This window comes from Bos indicus x Bos taurus, chromosome 6 (assembly GCF_003369695.1).
Source record: "Bos indicus x Bos taurus breed Angus x Brahman F1 hybrid chromosome 6, Bos_hybrid_MaternalHap_v2.0, whole genome shotgun sequence".
Lineage (NCBI taxonomy): Eukaryota > Metazoa > Chordata > Mammalia > Artiodactyla > Bovidae > Bos > Bos indicus x Bos taurus.
Genome location: NC_040081.1, coordinates 113,647,143 through 113,660,025, shown reverse-complemented (window position 1 = coordinate 113,660,025; position 12,883 = coordinate 113,647,143). Strand labels below are relative to the sequence as shown.

Here is a 12,883-nt window from a genome sequence, read left to right as displayed (position 1 = left end):
GTTGTATTTTCTCATGGCTGGGATTCATCACAGAGGTTGTAAGGACACCCAGACAGGCTATAAGGGAAAAAGACTCCTGCCAAGTCTGGAGGGTTCCACGCACGGGCTTCCTCGTGCTCCTCCTCTCGCAAGGCTCACACAGATCGCACTGTCTCCTCAGCGACAAAAATGTAGCTGCCCATGTGCCATGCTTCTATTCCGGGAAGCTCACTGGAGACTCAGCGCCCAAGGACTTTCCTGGGGGCTGGCCACATAGGCACCCTCTGCCTGGCACATACCTAAATCTCAGACTAACAGGAGAGGAGGTTTGTTGGTCAGGGTTCCCTGGAGGAACAGAATGCACGGAGCTACCAAGGGAGATGGAAAGATCTGGGATAGGGATTGGCTCATGTGGCCTCAGAGGCTGAGCAGTGACACGACCTGCCCTCTGCAGGCCTGAGGCCCGAGAAAGCCGGTGGTGTAATTACCAGACTGTAATTCAGTCCGAGTCGGAAGGTCCGAGAAGGGGCGGTGGGGGCGGGAGGGTTGCTGCCGGTGTGCGTCCTGATCAGAGCAGCAGGAGCACCAGTGTCTGAAGGCAGGAGAAGACGGATGACTTGACTCCAGCCCAGAGGGTGTGTCCACCCTTCCTCCCCTTTTCTGTTGTGTTCAGATTCTCAGCACACTGGAGGACGTCCACTCACACGGGGAGGACCATCCTCTTTGTTCAGTTCTCCAAGTCAAATGCTCATCTCTCCCAGAAACATTCTCACAGAAGCACCCAGAGATAACGTTCTGCCAGCTCTCTGAGCATCCCTGAGCCCAGTCAGGTTGGCACACAAAATGAGCCATCGCAGCAGGTGTTTGGCATTGATCGTGTTGTTTGCTCAAACAGTCTAGGAACCAACGTTAGACCAACCTCATCAATTAAGCAGTGTTGGAAACGCTTCTGAAATTCACATTCCCCAATGCCAGCCAAGGGCACAGCCTTGCCCGCAGGCCCTGGTAAAGACAGCATGCTCAGGCCTGTTGTGTCCCCACTTTGGTGCGCGGTGGGTAAGACAGAGTAGTGGGGACAGAGCATCTGTGTTAGGAGAGCACCCGAGAGGCGGATGCCCCCAGACCCGCTTAGTGAGAGAGAGTGAGTGGGGTAGGGGCTGGGGGCAGTTCCTGGGGGATACGGGGTTAGAATCTTGAAGGCAGGAGACACCTGGATGAGATGTGGAGGTTTACTGTAAACAGCTTCACTGAGATATAATTCCCATGCCATGCACTCCAGCCATCTAAATGTGCAGTTCTTTGCTTTTTAGTGTGCAAAGCCATGATTTGACAAAGTTAGATTGGCATTCCAGAAAGTTCTGCTGGTCAGTCTGGGCGGTGGGCTCAAGGATCTGGTAACAGGTGGAATGAGAGCTGCCTGAGTCCCTGAGACAGAAGTGCAGGATGAGCACGGTGTTTTGGGGTCAGTCAGATTGAAAGGGCCAGTAGGATGGAGAGAGAGCTCCATGTGCTCATTTGTGCCTGACTCTTTGCGACGCCATGGACTGTATAACCCGCCAGGCTCCTCTGGCCATGGGCTTTTCCAGGCAAGAACACTGGAGTGGATTGCCATTCCCTCCTGCAGGGGATCTTCCTGATGCAGGGATCCTGCATTTGCAGGTGGATTCTTTGCCACTGAGCCACTGTCTCTGAGACAGAGACAAAAATAGGGCTGAAAGCCTGCTTTTAAGCGATGCTGCTGCTTCCCTGTCTGAGCCCTTTCTCTACCTATGATTGCCCATGGATGAACCCCAGGCCCCTCAGGCTGCCTACAAGGCCCTTTATGACATGTGGTGCTCCTGGGTCGGGAAGATCCGCTGGAGAAGAGATAGGCTACCCACTCCAGTGTTCTTGGGCTTCCCCTGTGGCTCGGCTGGTTAAGAATCTGCCTGCTATGCGGGAGACCTGGGTTCGATCCCTGGGTTGGGAAGATCCTCTGGAGAAGGGAAAGGCTACCCACTCCAGTATTCTGGGCTGGAGAATTCCATGGACTATATAGTCCATGGGGTCGCAGAGAGTCGGACACGACTAGTCACTTTCACACTTACCAAAATCCCAGACTTGCAGGAAAGCAGGTTTGTTAATCAGAGGTCCTCAGAGAAACAGAATCAGTGGGACTGAGCTGAGAGAGACTGCTGTGAAGTCATGTGGGCTTTGCTCTCTGTCTCTGCGCATCACCCAGGCTGTGACCTTGAACAAGTTACTCAACGTGTCAATGCCCAGTCTCCACCCCTGTGGAAAAAAGGGGTAGCAGCATCTACCTCAGAGGGATGTTGTGTGGATTGACAAGATGATATAAAACTTCCAAAGATTGCCTGGCACAGCAGATATGAGTGACTGTTGACTGTTATCTCCTACTCTTGCTTTTGCTGGCAGAGGCAACATTTCTCGCAGCCTCATCTCTTCTGTGTACACCGTGGGTCGGTCACCTGAGACCACTGGTCTGAACCAGCCGCAGTTTGGGCCTCCTGCCTCTGGAGTTGCTGTCTGCTCCCCCTGGTTTCCCTTCCTCTCTTCCTCTGCTCAGTGGGTTCCAACACCCTTTCCCTCCCTGCTTTGTTCTGGATGTAGAATACCTTCCCCATACCTTCCAATTCACTGATTTTCTCTTCAGCTCTTTATTCTGCTTAAAACTCATGCACTGATTGTTTTGGCAGTAGAATTTCCATTCATCCTTTATCTTTCTTTTTTTCTTTTTTTGACTGTTTCCAGTCCTCTGCCAAGATTCTGGTCTTTGTTGTAGCTTCTGCAGGTCGGGGACTTTGTCTTTTCCCAGCCCGTGACATCGTGCTCAACCCCTTGTAGGTGATCACTGAGCAGTTTTTTCTAGGTCTAGGGAGTTGAGCCCTTGCGTGTAAAGTGCACTGGGCCCGAATTAGCGCCTTCCGGTTCCCTGCTCCCCACATCTCCTGAGAGTCGAGCATGCATATGTTTGTCTTCCCAACTTGAATACGCTGGCCTGAAGGTATGAGAGTGTGTCAGTCTTGTCAGCAGCGAGCAAGTCTGTTAACAGCATCCAGCCCAGGAGGGTGCTCAGTGCAGACTCACTGATTCCCAGGGAAGCGTCTGCCCCCTCGGTACGTGGGTGAGCACTAACCTGGGCAGGAGTTCAGGAGAGGCTGCTCTCCTTGAGAGACCGCCCGGCCTAGGGAAGGATGTCCACTTTGGTGCCAGCTCCATCGTTCTTCCTGTCCGTGCTCTACTTAAGTGCTGTAACCTTTTTTTTTTTGGTCCAGCTGTAGATCTTTCACCTCTAGAGTGAGGCAGAAGAATACTTACCTTGCAGGGCTGTTGTAAAGGATTAGGGAAAGTAAATATTTGTGATGTGTTCAGTGTGGGGTCAAGGAGGTGGCAGCTGTTTACAGCTTGCTCCTCTTCCTCATCCAGTTTAGTTCAGTTCAGTTGCTCAGTTGTGTCCAACTCTTTGTGACCCCATGGACTGCAGCACACCACGCTTCCCTGTCCATCACCAACTCCCAGAGCTCGCTTAAACTCATGTCCATTGAGTCACTGATGCAATCCAACCATCTCATCCTCTGTCATCCCCTTCTTCCCCTGCCCTCAATCATTCCCAGCATTAGAGTCTTTTCAAATGAGTCAGTTATTCGAATCACGTGGCCAAAGTATTGGAGTTTTAGCTTCAGCATCAGTCCTTCCAATGAATATTCAGGACTGATCTCTTTTAGGATGGACTGGTTGGATCTCCTTGCAGTCCAGGGGATTCTCAAGAGTCTTCTCCAACACCATAGTTCAAAAGCATCAATTCTTCAGGGCTCAGCTTTCTTTATAGTCCAACTCTCTTATCCATATGGGCTTCCCTTATGGCTCAACTGGTAAAGAATCTGCCTGCAATGTGAGAGACCTGGATGGGGAAGATTCCCTAGAGAAGGGAACAGCTACCCACTCCAGTATCCTGGGCTGGAGAATTCCATGGACTATATAGTCCATGGGGTCACAACGAGTTGGACACGACTGAGTGCCTTTCATTTTCTTTCACATCCATACATGACTACTGGAAAAACCACAGCTTTGACTAGACGGACTTTTGTTGGCAAAGTAAATGTCTGTGCTTTTTAATGCTTTCTAGGTTGGTCATAGCTAGTCTTCCAAGGAGCAAGCCTTCCTCATCCTCATTTGTGCTTTTGGTGCAGGTTTTGAAGTGAAGGATCATGCCACGAAGCCGGAGACCCCTAGCAGCCTGCCGGCCCCTCCCCAGATGCCTTTGCCCGAGATCCCACAGCCGTGGCTGGTGAGTGCAAGACCCACCATTAACTTTGTCAGAGTCCACATGTACGCATTAATATATAGTATCTGTTTTCCTCTTTCCGACTTAGTCGCAGACTCTGAGTTCATCCACGTCTCTGCAAATGACCCAGTTTCATTCTTTTTTATGGCTGAGTAATATGCCATGGTACCTACATACCACCTCGGTATAGATAGTGTGGTGTATGAAGCAGAAATAGAGATGCAGTCTTGGAGAACAGGCGTACGGACAGCAAGGGGGCAGAGCGGTGGGTGAACCGGGAGGTCGGAACTGACACGTGCGGTTCTCTGCTATGTCCCTTCTTTATAAGCAGCGAACTGATGAGAGGCTGCTGCACAGCACAGGCAGCTCCGCTCAGTGCTCTGTGGGGACCTAAAGTGGGAAAGAAATCCAGGAAAACAGCGGATAGAATCCCAAGGACGGGGGAGCCTGGTGGGCTGCCGTCTCTGGGGTCGCACAGAGTTGGACACGACTGAAGCAACTTAGCAGCAGCAGCTGATTCACTTTGCTGTACAGTGGAAACTAACAGCATTGTAAAGCAAGTGTACTTCAATAAAAATGAAAAAAAAAAAAGTCCCACAATCAGGAGAATCACTGGACACCTGGGTTATTTTTGGTTCCAGGGCAGGTGATAAAAGCCTGATTCTGCAAGAAAAGAGGCCTTGGTTTGCTCAGGGCATGCCTATGAGTGTGTTTGGGGGAGCTAGTAACAGTTAAGTGGGAGGCTGTAGGTGTGGCCTTCCCACAGGAGGCTGCTGGGCCTCTGAAAATTGCTGGAGCTACAGGTCCATGGAAATCTGTTCTTAAGTCAGATTTAAAAAGAAATCAGATGATTTATCAGCAAAATAATGGCAGTAGAACCTAGTGACATGCCCGTCTCTCTGTGTTAGCTCTGAGTTTGAATATCCGTAGCCTGAGACTTCAATATTCACTGTTATGCTTCTTTCTGGGATTAAATATCCTTTTTTTTTTTTTCCTCCAGAAGAAAAATATGTACATAGTCCAGGAATGTGTATTTTATTTGATTTTCTGCATTCAAAATTTGTTTTGGAATTCTCTGGCTATTTTTGTGATCTGGGGATATTCGTGTTTGCCATTTTTCATGCCCCACTCAGCTTTTTCTGCCTTTTGCTATTTTCTAATTTGCTTACTCAGGAAAATTAGGCTCTCATTCAAAATTAGAGCAGTATCAGTTACCTAGCAACTCTTTTCCTAATGGTTGCTTTCTGTATGAATCATCTTATCATCTGTCCAGCCAGAGAAGAGCTGCAGGAAGACAGGGCCACAGCCTGTTTGTTTTGTCCCTGCCTGGGTCCCAGCACAGGGCCAGTGTCCTGTGGGCGCTCCGTGATGATCACTGGAGAGGGGATGGCAGGAGCTCGGCACTCACTGGGTCCCTACCACATGTCACAGGGCATGCTTATTCCTCTTCCACTTACAATTTCATTTAATCCATACAGCCTGACCTCAGAGAACCCTGCAACACCTCTGAACACGTGAACAGTGTGTGTATCCACTTTACAGAAAAGGAAATGTGGCTCCACTGGCAAAGGGACAGCCCAAGGTTAGGAGGAAAGGCAAAAGCAGATTTTTATAACCTATTCTTTTGATTTCAAATCCAGCCTTTTCTCAGTAATACTGTCAGTATTTGTGGAAGTGAGGCAGCAAAACCAACGTGAGCGCTCACCAGCATTCACAGACAGAGAAGGTTTGTCAGGAACCACGAGCCTGTTTCTGCATCGGGTGCTGAGGAGGCAGCAGGGTCCAGGGCGCAGACGGGAGTGTGGCTGCCTGCTTCCAGGTACCAGCTCTGACACTTGCTGTGTGGGTTCAGACTGTGGCTTTCACTCTCTGTGTCTGAGAGGCCTCATTCCAAAACGAGTGTGCTGATAGCATCACCAACTCGATGGACATGAGTTTGAGCAAGCTCCGGGAGTTGGTGATGGACAGGGAAGGCTGCTGCGCTGCAGTCCGTGGGGCTGCAAAGAGTCGGACACAACTGAGTGGCTGAACTGAACTGAACTGAATAGTACTTAGTGAGATTGTTGTGAAACCGAAAAGAGTTGGTGTGCCTCAAGTGCTTGGAATATCTGCCTTGCATCTAGTAAGCCCTGTGCAAGAGCCGGCTGTTACTGTGTAGGGCAGTGCTTCTTAAAATTCCAGGGAACTTGTTAAAGTGAGCATTCTGGGCTTCCTTGGTGGCTCAGTGGTGAAGAATCCACCTGCCCAGTGCAGGAGACATGGGTTCAATCCCTGGTCTGGGAAGATCCCACTTGCTGCGGAGCAACTAAGCCTGTGTGCCACGACTGCTGAGCCTGCGCTCCAGAGCCTGGGAGCCACAGCTGCTGAGCCCGTGCTCTGGAGCCCGGGAGCCTCGACTGCCGAGCCTACGCTCTAGAGCCCGGGAGCCGCGACTGCTGAGCCTGCGCTCCGGAGCCCGGGAGCCACGACTGCTGAGCCTGTGCTCTGGAGCCCGGGAGTCACGACTGCTGAGCCTGTGCTCCGGAGCCCGGGAGCCACGACTGCTGAGCCTGCGCTCTGGAGCCCGGGAGCCACGACTGCTGAGCCTGCGCTCCGGAGCCCGGGAGTCACGACTGCTGAGCCTGTGCTCCGGAGCCCGGGAGCCACGACTGCTGAGCCTGCGCTCCAGAGCCTGGGAGCCACAGCTGCTGAGCCCGTGCTCTGGAGCCCGGGAGCCTCGACTGCCGAGCCTACGCTCTAGAGCCCGGGAGCCGCGACTGCCGAGCCCATGCTCTGGAGCCGGGGAGCCGCGACTCTGAGCCTGTGCTCTAGAGCCTGAGAGCAACAACTACTGAAGCCCGTGTGCCCCAGAACTTGTGCTCCACAACGCGAGTATATTCCTGGTGGTTTTTCAGGGCATTTGTTACTCAGCAAGTAAGCCCGTCATTCTGTAAACTGCATTTGGTGAGTTGGCTTCTGTCCAGTGGGTCATGTGCTATTGGCACGTTGACTTCCAGGAGATTTGGCTGGTGGGAGAGTAGAGATGCGGTGGGTAGGAGTCTATGCCAGGCAGAGAGCGTATCATAAATTAAAGCACAAGCCCAAGAAAGACCCCGAAAGACTGAAGCCTGCAGACCCCTCTGTGTGGGTTTGGGTGGCTCGTCCGTGGGTGAGGCTGGAACACACTGAGGCGGGGGTTAAACCTCGAGGGGCCGTGGGCCTGCCTGCAGAGCAGATCGGACCATCCTTAGAGCAGCTCTAAGTGACCAAGGGGGGTTTGTTTCTAACGTAAGACTTAGGGTGCTCCAACCTGGTGTTATTTCATTCATTTGAGCCATAGTTGCATTTTCAACTCTTTTAAAAATGGCACGTATCAAAGGAATACTGCCTTTTATCACAGCTCTGTGTGTTCTGATCTCTGAGAAATGAGTCCTTTTCTCTTTTTAGCCCTTTTAGTGTTGAACATCGCTTTTTGCAATTGTTACTGTCTCTTGATGTCCTTTTTTCCTGGACACTCGAGAGGCTGGGCAGGCAGGCGGGGTCACATTGACCACTTTTCTGAGCACACTGAGCATCCCGTCACCCCCCATTTCAGGCCTGACAGGCCCGTAACTGAGGGCCCTCACCTGGCTCTGTGAGGCCCTCTTGGGCATCAGCGCTCCTCTTTGGTTGGCTGACACCTAAGTGGGCACCACCCTCCCCAACAGGATGTGGCAGAGACCAGATGGGCCTCTATGCCCCACAGCTGGTGAATTACACTCAGGTGATAGAAGTGAAAGGGAGGGGAGGGCGGGATCCAGTGGGCCTCTGAAATTTTTCCATCTGGGGTAATTGCAGCTTTGTGCCCATCGATCAGCAGTGCCTCCTTTGGCATTTTTCTGATTGCACTAGATTTTCACCTTCTGAAGACGGTGTGTGTTCTTCTCCTTGTGTTCCTCACGTTGCAAAGCAGAAAACGCCGGGACGACCGCTCAAGGTCAGGGCCGCATCAAAAAGCCCGCCTTATCATGCTGATGATCCTTCTATACGGGAAGGGAGCAGTGCACGTTTCTGTTTTGCCCTTAGAGTCAACACGGCTGCAGCCCAGGGTCCCTGGATGAGCCGGCGACCCCTTCAGTGTGGCCTGTAGGTCAGGCGGTGGGAGTGTGGGTGTGTGCTCTTCGAATTCAGATCTGCTCTCAACCCTTGAGGTCACAGGGTGGGGTGCAGTGTCTTTACAGCCCCTCCAGCTCCCTTGCTCTCCGGGGGGGACTGGAGCAAGCCAAAGTATGCATATGCATCATGAAAACATTTCTGGGAAGGGCTGCGCTTTTCAGCAGATTCTGGGTTTTGTTTCACACTGAGAGCTGTGCAGCTGTCAAAGGCCTGGTCCTTAGTTAGCACGCAGCCGGTGCAGAGGGAGCATTTGTGAAGGCGGCCGGGTCGTCCGGAAATGGGTCCCATCTGTGTTGACATTGGCCGCCCAGCCCTCCAGCCGGGGCTGATACAGACCACTGGGGATTGTGCTTCCTGCCCTCTCCTCCTCCGCTCCAGAGTAGCAGGGGATCCTCGGACAGGGAGACCTCACACCTCCCTGCTGAGCGAGGAGAGCAGGCACGCTCCTCTGGGGGCTGCAGACGATACGGATGATACCTCATCAAGGCATTTTCCAGAAATGTTTTTATTTGCTCACTTGAGTGGTCACTCCAATGTTCCTGCCTGGAGAAGTCCACGGACAGAAGAGCCTGCTGGACTACAGCCCATGGGGTCGCAAAGAGTCGGACGCGACTGAGTGACTACATGGTACTTAGATGGGAGTGTGTGTGTGTGCGCTCACTTGTGTCTGACGTGTTGTGACCCCATGAATTGTAGCCCACCAGACTCCTCTGTCCATGGGATTTCCCAAGCAAGAATACTGGAGTGAATTGAAAGAGACACATGTACCCCAGTGTTCACTGCAGCGCTGTTTACAATAGCTAGGACATGGAAGCAACCTGGATGTCCATCGGCAGGTGAATGGATAAGAAAGCTGTGGCACATATACACAGTGGAGTATTACTCAACTATAAAAAAAAGAACGCATCTGAGTCAGTTCTAGTGAGGTAGATGAAACTGGAGCCTATTATACAGAGTGAAGTAAGCCAGAAAGAGAAACACCAATACAGTATGCTGCTGCTGCATCGTTCAGTCTTGTCCAACTCTGTGCGACCCCATAGACGGCAGCCCACCTGGCTCCCCCATCCCTGGGATTCTCCAGGCAAGAACACTGGAGTGCGTTGCCATTGCCTTCTCCAATGCATGGAAATGAAAAGTGAAAGTGAAGTCACTTAGTCGTGTCCGACTCTTAGCGACCCCATGGACTGCAGCCTACCAGGCTCCTCTGTCCACGGGAGTTTCCAGGCAAGAGTACTGGAGTGGGGTGCCATTGCCTTCTCCCCAGTACAGTATATTAACACATATATATGGAATTTAGAAATATGGTGATGACAACCCTGTATTCAAGACAGCAAAAGAGACACAGATGTAAAGAACAGACTTTTGGACTATGTGGGAGAAGGTGAGGGTGGGACAATGTAGGAGAACAGCATTGAAACGTGTATATTACCATACATAAACTAGGTGATGCCTGCAAATTCGATGCATGAAGCAGGACACCCAAGGCTGGTGCTCTGAGACAACCCAGAGGGATGGGGTGGAGAGGGAGGTGGGAGGGGGCATCGGGATGGGGGGACACATGTGCACTCATGGCTGATTCATGTCGATATATGGCAAAACCCACAATATTGTAAAGTAGTTAGCCTCCAATTAAAAAAAAAAATGACTACTGGAGTGAGTTGCCATTTCCACCTCCAGGGGATCTTCTTGACCCAGGGATTGAACCCGCATTGACAGGTGGATTCTTTACCACTGAGCCACTGGGAAAGCCCCATTTAGATTGGGTAGAAGATAGCAATTTAGTGTTTTGATGTCTTTAGGCCAGACCCTGTGTAAATATAATGACTTATTATACCAACAGGTAATAGGTCATTTTTTTTTATTATGGTAAAACATATGTAACACAGACTTTATCATTTCAATCATTGGTCAGTGTCCCATTTAGTGGTGTGAGAGTTTATTTTCTTGGGCTCCAAAATCACTGCCAATGGTGACTGCAGCCATGAAATTAAAAGACACTTCCTCCTAGGAAGAAAAGCTATGACCAACCTAGACAGCATATTAAAAAGCAGAGACATTACTTTGTCGACAAAGGTCTGTCTAGTCAAAGCTATGGTTTTTCCAGTAGTCGTGTATGGATGTGAGAATTGGGCTGTAAAGAAAGCTAAGCGCTGAAGAATTGATGCTTTTGAACTGTGGTGTTGGAGAAGACTCTTGAGAGTCCCTTGGACTGCAAGGACATCCAACCAGTCCATCCTAAAGGAGATCAGTCTTGAATATTCATTGGAAGGACTGATGCTGAAGCTGAAACTCCAGTACTTTGGCCACCTGATGTGAAGAACTGACTCATTGAAAAAGACTCTGATACTGGGAAAGATTGAAGGCAGGAGGCGAAGAGGGTGAAAGAGGATGAGATGGTTGGATGGCATCACCGACTTGATGGACATGAGTTTGAGCAAGCTCCGGGAGTTGGTGATGGACAGGGAAGCCTGGCGTGCTGCAGTCCATGGGGTCACAAAGAGTCAGACACGACTGAGTGACTGAACTGAACTGAGTTCAGTCGTGTAAAGTCCATACATATTGTCGTGCAGCCCTTAACATGATCTGTCTCCAGAACTTTTCATCTTTCCAGACTGAAAGCCTGTCCCCAGTGAACAGGGCTCCCCCCCCCCAGCCCCAGGAGCCAGCATGCTACTTCCTGTCTCTCGGAACCCAGTGAACAGGGCTCCCCCCCCCAGCCCCAGGAGCCAGCATGCTACTTCCTGTCTCTCGGAACCCAGTGAAAAGGGCTCCCCCCCCAGCCCCAGGAGCCGGCATGCTACTTCCTGTCTCTCGGAAACTGAGGTTTTGGTCCCAGCCCCTACCACCTGGCTGGATGGCATTTCGTCCTTCCTAAAGTACTTTCATAGCAACTTCGTTTTCTGTGTTTGACAGATGGGATCATGAGATTCTTTGAGATTATTATGACAAAAGTAGTTATTTTACCAGTTGCAGAGTGGAGACTAAGCCTGAGATTTAAAACACAATCATTTAATTCCCAGGGAAGTCAGATGTGATCCTTCTGGTGGATGTGACCCATCCCGTTTCTTTTCTCCTTGTCTCTTGAAAACCTCAGAGTTTGGCGTTGCGTCTCATCCCTACGGCATCTTCATCATGGACCTGTCCCGTGTCCTGTTGGCATGGCCGGAGGACTCTCCCCCCTCCCTGCCTCCTGGTGGAGGAGGAGCGGATGAGAAAGAGGCTTCACGGCCTCTCATTCAGAGTTGTGTGTAAATAAAACTTGAGAAAATACACATGGATGATTTCCCAGTGTTTTCTCAAGTGCTCTTGGAATGCAAATTAAATAGTGATCAGAAGGGAATGGGTTGTCATTTGGATAAAAAAAAAACTTACTTTACCAAGAAGAGTACCTGCTCAAAATTCTTATTTTAAAAAAAATTTTAAATTTTTTTGGCTCTGCTGAGCAGCACACAGGACCGTAGTTCCCTGAGCAGGGATTGAACCCATGCCTCCTGTAGTGGCAGCATGGAGTCTTAACCACTGGATCGCTAGGGAAGGCCCATACTCGAAATTCTTGACGTTGGTGTTGAAACCACGTTTTGCAGTTTAGACCTTAAACTTTTGTTCCCTGTTGACAGTCATGAAGCTTAGCTGATGCTGTCAGGGGTGCTGTCCTCGTGCCGGCGGAAAAGGGTTTTGCCAATGCATGGCTCTAGCGTGGGCCCTCTTCTCTTCTGTCAGATCCTATCTTTGGGCTGCTACTGAAGAGTCCACCTGCCAATACAAGAGATGCAGGAGACACGAGTTCAGTTCCTGGGTCAGGAAGATCCCCTGGAGAAGGAAGTAGCAACCTCTCCCAGGATTCTTGCCTGGGAAATCCCACAGACAGAGGAGCCTGGCGGGCTACAGCCCACGCGGGGGTCACAAAGAGTCGGATACACTGAGCCTGCACAAACTTGCACACTTGTTCTTCCTAACGTGTGTGTGCTGGGCCCATCACACAACTTCACTTAGGATTTTAATCACCGTAACCAGAAAGACAGAATCTGGACGTACCCCTGTGTGTATAGAATTAAAGTCAGAGAGAGATTCCACATTCTCGGCTGGGGTTTTTCTCTGCTGAAGTCAGGTCTTCTGGTTCACTGACCTGTCTGGTACAAGGGCCTGAGTGATAAATTGGGGCTGGCGGAGGGGAATGTGGTGGGGCGGGAAAGTGCAGTAGGGGAGAGAGGGGAGCGGAGGAGTGGGAGTGGAGACAGAGGCAGTGCCGATGCGTCTTCCTCCCGAGGGGACGAGAGGGCAGATCCCACGGAGCTGCAGGGGCTGGACACCTCGGGTTGCGCCCAGCAACCTTGAAGGCTGGCTGCTTTCCCTGCATCTTACATGGCTCGGCCACCGCAGTGAAAGGTGCCTGGGCCTCGGTCCTGACACAGGGATGCATTCTCACTGCCACAGTGCCCACCCAGCTGGCTCCTCCTTCTCCACGAAGCAGCTCGGCCATACCAG

At 51.1% G+C, this 12,883-nt stretch overlaps 1 protein-coding gene across 3 annotated transcripts in view; it reads left to right on the top strand.

The window, feature by feature from the left end:
* AFAP1 (actin filament associated protein 1) overlaps positions 1–12,883 on the top strand; it is a 149,732-nt gene that overhangs the window by 53,565 nt on the left and 83,284 nt on the right. For all 3 annotated transcript variants that reach the window (XR_003511617.1, XM_027545114.1, XM_027545113.1), the window contains exon 3: positions 4,170–4,267. Coding sequence is in view for 2 of the 3 variants with exons in the window: in XM_027545114.1 (XP_027400915.1) it covers positions 4,170–4,267 (98 nt within the window). In the remaining variant the exon portion in view is untranslated. The remainder of the gene's footprint in view (positions 1–4,169; positions 4,268–12,883) is intronic.